This window comes from Lampris incognitus, chromosome 3 (genome assembly GCF_029633865.1).
Source record: "Lampris incognitus isolate fLamInc1 chromosome 3, fLamInc1.hap2, whole genome shotgun sequence".
Lineage (NCBI taxonomy): Eukaryota > Metazoa > Chordata > Actinopteri > Lampriformes > Lampridae > Lampris > Lampris incognitus.
In genome coordinates, this window is record NC_079213.1 from 29,993,572 (window position 1) to 30,003,514 (window position 9,943).

Genomic DNA, 9,943 nt, shown 5'->3' on the forward strand with positions numbered 1-9,943 from the left:
GCAGTGTCCAGATGCCACCGGAACAGCCCAGGACCCCAGCCACACAACCAGCATCATCATGTAAAAAAAGAACTAAAATAAAAATCATGAAACAAATCATGGTGTCATGAAGAACATGTCTGTATGAAGTTGTTGAGACGTGATACCTACAGAAGCAGTTTGATGTTCGCCTCATCCTCCTTTCGTCAGAATCCGTCTGAAGTCTGATGCATAATGGATGAGAGATCGTGAACTAATCCAATTATGCATTACTTGTCCAAGATAAAATGAACTAGTAAAGAACACAGAGAATCAGACGCCAAAGGATTTTTCTTTTTTTTTAGAAAAGACATTTATTTTTTTACACTTGAAAAAAAAAAGCTACAATGGAAAAGCCATTACCAGACAAACCAACACACGTGAAGGAATTCCCAGAGGACAACAGCATTCCAGAGAAACAACCGGGAATTGGTATTCCAGTTTTCTGAGAGGGTTTGCCCCTCTGTCCTGGTCAGAATAGTGTTTGGAATGCCAGGATATCAAAAACTAATGGTAAAAAAAGAAGAAGAGCTGAAGTGATTATGTCACCACACCGGAAGGCTGAGAGGCCCTTAAAGCTGCGGAAAATGCAAAGAAAACCCCAAATATCTCTCCAGTTTTTGGCTTTCTCAAGAGACATCGATAGTAGCATAGTACACAGGAAAATGAAAATAAATGCATTAAAGGCGTCGGACCCCTATAAATCCCTTTTCCTCTTTCTGGTCATCACAGTGATATGGGGCGAGGGAGCACGGGGCTACTTTGTTCTAATCACTCCGGCCAAACAGACCATAGCATCACAGGCTTTGCACGAAAGTTCATTTTGTTCTGTTCACGTCATAAAAAGGCAGTTCCGTAACACGGGCGTCTTTCAGCGAAGCGCGTTTTGAAATAAACGCTCTCATCCAGAGCTTTGTTCCTATTCGGAGGGGGCAGGAACCATAGCGGGGTCGTGCTTCCTTCATACCAGAGGTAAGTACTATTGCTCTCTGCATGGGGAGGAGGAGGAGGCATCATGGAGGCCCCCCTCTCAGCTCAGTTAGCAAGGCTCGATGCTAATGGAGCAGCGTTTGATAGAGGAGAACAAACCGTCTCAGACCACCCTTCACCTCAAATCCATTTGCAAGTATCAACACAACAGGAACAAAGTTTGTGTGACAGAAGCGCCCCCCCGCCGCCCCCCACCGAATGCCATAAAACATGACAGGAGATGGCTCACAACATTTGCCCTTAGAAAAATGTAGACACACAGGCGGGGGGGGGGGGGGGGGAGCAAACGCACAGGTTCACCCATAGACCGACAGAAATACGAACAAACATACAGTTCCATATTGTGTATGTAGTTAGCTTACACTTTGCACATGACATCGTCAGCAAAAAATGTCCATAAATACAATACAGCTCAGTGACAAATAGAACAATTAAATCAACCCAAGTGTGTGTGTGTGTGTGTGTGTGTGTGTGTGTGTGTGTGTGTGTGTGTGTGTGTGTGTGTGTGTGTGTGTCACAGCTGCCCGGTGCATAAGCGAGGTCACCTGCAGGTTATGTGTGACTCCCAGACAGGTACTGAGGCTTAATTAAAATTCCGCCTTTCAGTGTTTCGTTATAAAAGAGAGACACGGCTATGAAACGGGAAGGGGGGGGGATGTATGATGCTTCCCTTCAAGGACTGGAAATGAATCTTTCTGTTTCTATTATTCTACGAGAGAACTAACTTTATCCAGAGTGCACCGGCTTAACTGTGGGAGCTACCGGAATCTCCTCCCATGTTAAGAACTGGGCTGGCTCCACGAGCCCGTCACATGCCTGGCTATCTGTGCGGCGCTTATCTGACCGGTGAGATCCGGCGGACTTATCTGCCATTGGTTGAGTGGTGCCGGTTCTACTGATTCAGCACAGGGTTACACCGTGCCTACACACGTGGGTCAGCTTCCTTTATTTCTATTATTATTATAATACTTGTAGTGCAGTCAGCATGTCATGAGATGAAAGAAAAACGTCTTTATACGGAGTTTGACCTGTGATAATAACTGCGTGTACATTTGACCAACGAGTTCATGCTTACAGGTAAATAGGCAGGAACCGCTAGCGTCCCGTGGACCGCTTGTAGAAATTTCAGGGCGTGAAGCCCACACAGGAATGACTCTCAGGCTACAGACAACCACAGTGTGCAGTCGTACTTCAAGTAACTTGGACATGCAAAACGCTGCACCATCAACCGAGAGGCTGTGGACTATCAAGAAGAACTACTGACCACAGGAGGTGGGCGACAAGGGCTGGTTGTAAGGCTATAAATAAACTCCGCCCATTTATTACATCTCTGATGACACACCGCCTGCAGATCTCCAACCGGGGCTTGGTCAAGGGTTGGCAGAATGGGGGGTGGGGGTGGAATGGGGGGTGGGGGGTGGCTTCTTTTCACATTAGCAGGCAAGCAGCCCGGCTCAGTGTGGGAGAACCAAGTGTTCGAACGCACACTGCAACTGCTCCCAGTTCTTCCAGAGTAGCACCAGCAGGGACACGCCCAAGCAGGTGAGCGCCAGGTGGGCGCGGCTCCGCAGCAGCGGCGCGGCGAACTTGGCCGCCGTGGAGACGCAGACAAGGATCACCGTGGCGATGGCCAGCATGATGTTGATGCACTTGCCCAGCAGCACCTTGGCGTCGGTGTTCTCCAGCTGCACCGTCTGCTGCTGCTGCTGCTGCAGCTCCAGCTTGGACACGCGCGTCTGGCAGGACTCCAGGGCTTCCTGCGCGCGCACAAACACCCGCACCAACGCACACAGGCATACGCACATGCAGGGTTAGGGTTAACGACACACAGAGGATATAAAGTGAAAGGAAGAAAAAAGAAAGCTCAGATATAAATGGGACCCGTGTTTCCTAATTGGTTTTAATGGGAGTTACAGAACCCATGAGCTAGATGTCTGACTGGAGTTATGTGTCACGTAAAATAATAATGGAAATGCATTAAATCATAACTCCTATCAGTGGAAAAACTGCTCAAATACAGTCAAGTGGCAAGAAGTGATATGCTTTTGTGTGTGTGTGTGTGTGTCTGCAGTCTATACATACCTGTATATCTCTGCCCCTCTCATAAGCCTGGTAGGCCACCTTTTCCTCAATGCTGGCCAGTTCTTGTTTCAGGTTGCTGGTCTCGTGCTGGTGAAGCTCTGTCAGGTCGTTTAGCTGGTCTTCCAAACGCTCGTACCTGACCCACACCCACACCCACACCCACACAAACACCCACACACACACACACACATGCATAATTGAGTGTGTGTGGGCGAGTTGAAGTGCAGGAGTTTATCTACTTCTGCAGCTGAGCTGTTAAAACAGTTACACTCAGCTGGCGTTCCAGTCTGGAGGTTTGTGAATAAGCTCCTCCGTCTATTTTTAGTAGTCATGGCAACTATCACGATCAGAAATTGTTAGATAAAGATTATCAGTAGTCAAAAAGCCTTTTGAACCCAACCAGATGTGATCATAAAATAATGCTGACCTAACTGCAGGAAGGAGTCTGGGTCCTGTGTAGCTCACTGGCAATACGGCAAGAGTTGGTAGTTTGATTGCCGTGTGTGTGTGTGTGGGGGGGGGGGGCTGGGGGGGTTGTTATACCTGTATCTCTCCTCCTGGAGCGTCTGTGTGAAGTAGCTGTAATCTCTTTTGAACTGGGATTTCAGGGACTCCATGTCCTCGGCCATTTGCACCTGGGCCTCCCTGATCTCCTTGACCACCTCCAGCACCTCGCCCAGCCGGCCATGGGAATCTGACCTCCCCGTACCGCCGACTCCAGACCCCGCCCCCGACCCCCCCACTGGGTTCCCGTTGGAGTCGGCTGACATGGATGTTCCAGTGGAGCACTCGTCGTCGCTAGCGTACTTGGAGGCTTTGGCCACCGTTGTGGCACTTCCGCTCAGAGCCCTGGCCCCGCCTTCCGCCTGGAGCCCCGCCCCCGTCTCCATTGAGCTCTTCATGTGAGCAATGTTGTCGGCACTACCGAACTTGTTGCGGATGAGGTTGGCAAACTCGCGTGACTTGTTGAAGAGGAAAGGAGGCGAGAGCGACACGCCGGGCCCTATGGTCTTCACCTTGTCAAGGGCCGGGTGGCGCCCGCTGGCACTGACGTCTCGAAGGCTGCCCTCCTTGCTGTGGCTACCAGCCTCCTTGTGGCCCCCGCCGTCCTTGTGGCCGTGCTTGCCATTGCTCTCGCTGTCCTTCATGCGGCGGTGGTACTGCTCCAGTTTCCTCTGCAGCCGGGCGATGGCGTGGGCCGACTTCTGGTTCTTCTTCTCAAACACTTGCCGGATGCGCGACACCTGCTGCTTGTCAGCATTGTTCACCAGCTTCAAGTACTCTGCCACGTTCTGGTCACGCACTGTCTGCTGTACCTTGATCTGTTCGGTCACCTACAGCAAGACGGAACAGACAGGACAGGAAGTTGACAGAGGAAGTACCTAGAACCGGCCAATATAAATGTTCCATAATCTTAATAATTTTGAAAGTAAGTTGATGTCATTCATTGTTATATGTGTTTGTGTGTCATCCCATGAGGAACATCTGTAATCCCCCCCCCCAATTGTACTTGGCCAATTACCCCACTCTTTTGAGCCATCCGGGTCGCTGCTCCACCCCCTCTGCCGATCAGGGGAGGGCTGCAGACTACCACATGCCTCCTCCCATACATGTGGAGTCACCAGCCGCTTCTTTTCACCTGACAGTAAGGAATTTCGCCAGGGGGATGTAGCGCGTGGGAGGATCACGTTATTCCCCCCAATTACCCCTCCCCCCTGAACAGGTTCCCGACTGACCAGAGGAGGTGCTAGTGCAACGACCAGGATGCACACCCACATCTGGTTTCCCACCCGCAGACATGGCCAACTGTGTATGTTGGGACGCCGGACCAAACCAGAGGTAACATGGGGATTCGAACCAGTTATCCCCGTGTTGGTAGGCAACGGAATAGACCGCCACGCCACCCGGATGCCCAAACATCTTTAATCTTAAAGGAACATATTTAAAAACACATTGTGTGTCTGTGGCATTATCATCCTGTAACATTTATTGAGCAGGACCAGGTGCCAGGGAGCCCACATGGCTGGTCGTGCAAATAGAGTAAAGATACAAAGACGCCATGAAAAGCGGGTCGGGTCTTATCTCTGACCTTGAGGATCTTCTGCTGTAGACTGTCGATGCCCAGCGGTCCCTTGGTGAAGTCCAGGCCCACCCCACCCTCGCTTGTACTGTCCACCACATCCAGGTTGGAGTCTGAGCCGCCACGGCGCATCGGCACTGGGATGCTGAGGACGTTGACATCACAGCCGCTGCGCTCTGCCTGCACACAGACACACACATAAACAAACACAAAGAAAAATTTATGAGGATTTATGAAAGAGGACATGAAGCGCATGACCTCAGACAGAGCTAAGATTGTGTTGGGACAACTTGAACGAGAGGATCCAGACCGCTTGAATTAACTGACAAAACCTTGTGCAGTAACTTCTGTTTTCATACCGTGGGAAATAACCTTGAATTAATATGCACAGATGTAAAATTTCCTGGGCCACACAACAAGTACCTGCTGGTTGTATTTAGTCGATCATTTAGTCACAGCAGCAGTCCAAGCAACAGTCAGCAGCTCTCTGACATCACACTCACCTAACGCCAAGAGAAAACGAGAAGTTTCCAGAAATAACCCCTTGAGAGCAAATGAGAGAGGCGTGAAAGTGAAAGCAGCGAAGCAGCACAGAGAGATTTTATTGCGATTGCACACGAGCCAGCATGGCCTCTTGAGATGCTGGGGCACAGGTTTGAAAGAAGCAGATAAGAAAGGCAGTAAAAGCGAGTGTTAATCTGTCTCTACTATAAAAGTCTGACATGGCTGCACTTCTTCAGTGGAACAGTTGAAACCTGGGGCTCCAAAAAAATCCCCCCCCCTTCTACCCATTTTTCTGGGGGTAAAAAAAAGTGTGTGCATTGACGAGAGCAGATGATCACACCGATCAGCCAAAACATTAAAACCACCTGAGGCCACCGCATAGGGCATGCCATTGCCTTGAAGGGGTGTACCTGGTCTGCAATGATGTTTACATGTCAAAGTAACATCCACATAAAAGCCAGGACCCAGGATTTCCCCAGAAGAACACTGCCTTCGCTGGCTTGCCTTCTTCCCACGATGCATCCTGTTGCCACCTCCTTCCCAGGCAAATGACAAACACACACCCGGCCATCCACATGATGTAAAAGAAAACGTGACTCATCAGACCAGGTCACCTTCTCCCACTGCTCCAAGGTCCAGTTCTGACGCTGACCCGTTGTAGGTGCTTTTGGCGGTGGGCAGGGATCATCATGGATACTCTGACCGGTCTGTGGCTTCGCAGCCCCATACGCAGCAGGCTGTGATGCACGCTGTGTTCTGACACCTGTTTATCATAGCCAGCATGAACCTTTTCAGCAGTTTGAGCTACAGTAGCTCTTCTGTGGGATCAGACCAGACGGGCTAGCCTTCGCTCCCCACGTGCTTCAGTGAGCCTTGGGCGCCCATGACCCTGTTACCAGTTCACTGGTTGTCCTTCCTTGGACCACTTTTGGTGGGTACTGACCACTGTATACTGGGAACACCCCACAAGACCTGCTGTTTTGGAGATGCTCTGACCCAGTCGTCTAGCCATCACAATTTGGCCCTTATCAGAGTCACTCAGTTCGTTTGTGTGCCCATTTTCCCTGCTTCCAACACATCAACTTCAAGAACACACTCTTCACTTGCTGCCCAATACATCCCACCCCATGACAGGTGCCATTGTAAAGAAATCAATGTTACTGACTTACCTGTCAGTGGTTTTAAGCTCCTTGAGCTCATCATCCCAGCCAGTCCATCCTTACAACAACAGATCAATATCCAGCTCGGATCAACCAAACTCATGCACACAAAGTTTGCCTGAAACCTGGGTGTCATGATTGATGACCAAATAACCTTTAAGGTTCACATGAGCTTGACTGCCTGGTCGTGCCGATTTGGCCTGTACAATTATCAGGAAAACTAGACCCTACCTGTCTGAGCATGCAGCACAACTCCTGGTACAGGGTCTTATTATATTACATATTGACTACTGCAACTCCTTACCAGCAGGTCTCCCTGCATGCGCTTTCAAACCTCTGCAAATGATCCAGAGCACAGCAGCACATCTGGTCTTCAACCAGCCCAAAACAGCACATGGCACTCCACTGTCCATATCCCTCCACTGGCTCCCAGTTGCTGCTCGCATCAAATTCAGCACCTTGATGCTAGCTTACGAAACCGCAACTAAAACGGCTCCCACCTACCTGAAGTCCCTCATTCAGGTCTACACTCAGTCCCGCTCACTACGCTCTGCCAATGAAAGGCGCCTGGCACTTCCGCAATAACGGGGCCCTAAGTCACCAGCCAGACTCTTCTCTTCTGTAGTTCCCCGGTGGTGGAACGAGTTACCAAACTCCATTTGAGCCGCTGAGTCCCCCTACATCTTTAAGAAGAAGCTAAAGACCCATCTCTTTCTCCAACACCTCCACACCTGATGGTATTACTATAGAAAAAAATTCGCTTCTTTGCACCCCTATGCATTGCCTTTGTGCACTGCCTGTTGACACCTATGTCCTATTGGACTTGAACCTAGTTTTTTTTTTGTTTTTTTTTACACTTACTTGCCTTGTCGCCTCCTGACTAGATCCTTGCTTGTGTTGTGTTAACTCTCAGATGTACGTCGCTTTGGATAACAGTGTCCGCTAAATGAAATTGTAATGTTTTGGCTTTTCGGTGTATATAAGGCGATCTAAAATATTAGTATGCGGCAACTTCTCTTACCAAGGCAGCCAAGCACAGAGTACATGACCAAGTCCCAAATTATAAAAATTATGAGCTTACCCCGGGGGGGGGGGGTTATTTTGGCTTTGTCCTTGTCTTATAGTGCACATAGACGTGTATAAAGACACTATTCACTGTGCCCTGTGGCTTGTAGTCATGTGGCTCATGCTGCATCATGCAGACTCATCCACCCTTGTCCCTAGTTTGCTGCTGTACACACACACCTGCAATAACCAGAAGTCAATAATTTATTCGCCTGCTTTACACTTTTTCAAAACGCAGACACTTGCAGGCATGGATGCACACACGCTCACTCTTTTGTCCCCCAAAAAAAGTTGTCGTCAATTAGGGTTCACTTCTATATATACACACGTACACACCAGATGGTCCATTCAGACAGCCAGCATTGTGTTCTGCACAGCAAACCAGCTTTGGCAAGCGACTGTCTGTTGCCAGGACATGACCACATTCTGCAACCATTGGTGAGAAGACGATGGCCACTTTAGCCATGTCCTCCACCCACGCCAATGCGCAGGCCTACCGAACCTCCTCTCTTGTCGCCTCTCACTCCCAGAGATGCACATTGTGCATGTACACGTGACCTTTCCTCCTTCACTTGCATTCAGAGCAGGCATTCATTTGTGGGCTCAAGCCCTTATCGCCTGCCCTCCTTTCCTTCATCTTTCTCCCTCTCACACACTTAAAAAAAAAAAAACCTGCCTGGCCATAAATCTGCTGGGCTTTAGGGATTCATGGAGACATGCTATTGGCTGCGCCTCACGCTCAGTAATCCACACATGTACAGGGGCCGCCGACTGGAAAAGTGGCGGTTGAAGTTGAGATAGGGAGAGGGGGAAATTATGTCAGCCCATACACACACACACACACACACACACACACACACACACACACACACACACACACACACAAAGGCACCATATGCCCCACAGCACATTCACGTCAGCTTTTACAGAGCAGCGATATGACCAGAACTTCTGACCCCGGCCTGTGCTGAAGCCATCGACTTTAGAGTACCGATATATGGACAGCTAGGCGACACACATACAAGGTTGTGTGCATTTATTTATTTATTTATCTTGATTTTCCCCTCTTTTTTCTACCCCAATTGTATCCGGCACATTACCCCACTCTTCCGAGCCGTCCCGGTCACTGCTCCACCCCCTCTGCCGATCCGGGGAGGGCTGCAGACTACCACAGGCCTCCTCCGATACATGTGGAGTCACCAGCCACTTCTTTTCCCCTGGCAGCGAGGAGTTTTGCCAGGGGGACGTAGCGCGTGGGGGGATCACGCTAGTCCACTGCCCCCGCCCCCCCCGAACAGGCACCCCGACCGGCCAGAGGGGGCGCTAGTGCAGCGACCAGGGCACATACCCACATCCGGCTTCTCTCCCACACACACGGCCAATTGTGTCCGTAGGGACGCCTGACCAAGCCGGAGGTAACACGAGGATTCGAACCAGGCAGGCAATAGTACAGACCGCCATCCGGATGCCTGGCTGTGTGCATTTATCCTTGGGAGAAGTTCAGACGAACTTTCACTTGTCTGAAAGTGAGTTTTTCCAACTTGGGAAGAACGTTCAGAAGTGGATCGGAACACCGGGCATGCTTCTCTTCGGAGAGGATGGACACCGGGTTTATTTAAATGGGATAAATGGCTGTAAACTGGGCTGTCAAAATGACCCGGTTTGATGTTCTCTTCGCAGAGAAAACACAGTCCATCTGAAAAAATGCGGGAAATGCGGGAAAGAAAAAAAAAAGGACGTGGCTCTCCTGTTTACCTCTCTCGCTCTTCTGTAGCGTACTGCAACAGGTACAGTGCTAGTGTCTGAAGAAGAACGGATCCTCTTGATGTGCATAAAAAACTGGTATCTCACATCTCAGTAACAGATGCAGCACAGTGTAACCCGGCTCTTCCCCTCACAGTATAAAGAACCCATTTAACACAAACGGAAGATAAGACGGACACAAATGGAAAGGACTGTGAGTTTGCATGCACTTTGTCTGTGTGTGTATATGTGTGTGTATGTGTGTAGGAGAGAGAAAATGTAGGCCAGCATGAAAGAGCAC

General features: G+C 49.8%; 1 protein-coding gene across 1 annotated transcript; it reads right to left on the reverse strand.

The window, feature by feature from the left end:
• Nucleotides 1-2,393: 2,393 nt before the first annotated feature.
• On the reverse strand, nucleotides 2,394-8,365 carry tmcc3 (transmembrane and coiled-coil domain family 3). The gene is made up of 5 exons (XM_056276711.1): nucleotides 8,282-8,365; nucleotides 5,180-5,350; nucleotides 3,634-4,424; nucleotides 3,091-3,226; nucleotides 2,394-2,765 (listed from the first exon to the last, which is right to left on the reverse strand). The coding sequence occupies exons 1-5, from the start codon at nucleotides 8,363-8,365 to the stop codon at nucleotides 2,463-2,465; spliced, it is 1,485 nt and encodes a 494-aa protein (XP_056132686.1). The 3' UTR covers nucleotides 2,394-2,462.
• Between the last annotated feature and the right edge of the window lie 1,578 nt (nucleotides 8,366-9,943).

Coding starts and splice junctions, on each gene's coding strand:
- tmcc3 (XM_056276711.1), bottom strand. CDS start 8,365: ATGGCTAAAGTGGCCATCGTCTTCTCACCAATGGTTGCAGAATGTGGT. Junction 5,351..8,281: donor ACAGTCGCTTGCCAAAGCTG/GTTTGCTGTGCA, acceptor GTCTGTGTGCAG/GCAGAGCGCAGCGGCTGTGA. Junction 4,425..5,179: donor TACAGCAGAAGATCCTCAAG/GTCAGAGATAAG, acceptor GTCTTGCTGTAG/GTGACCGAACAGATCAAGGT.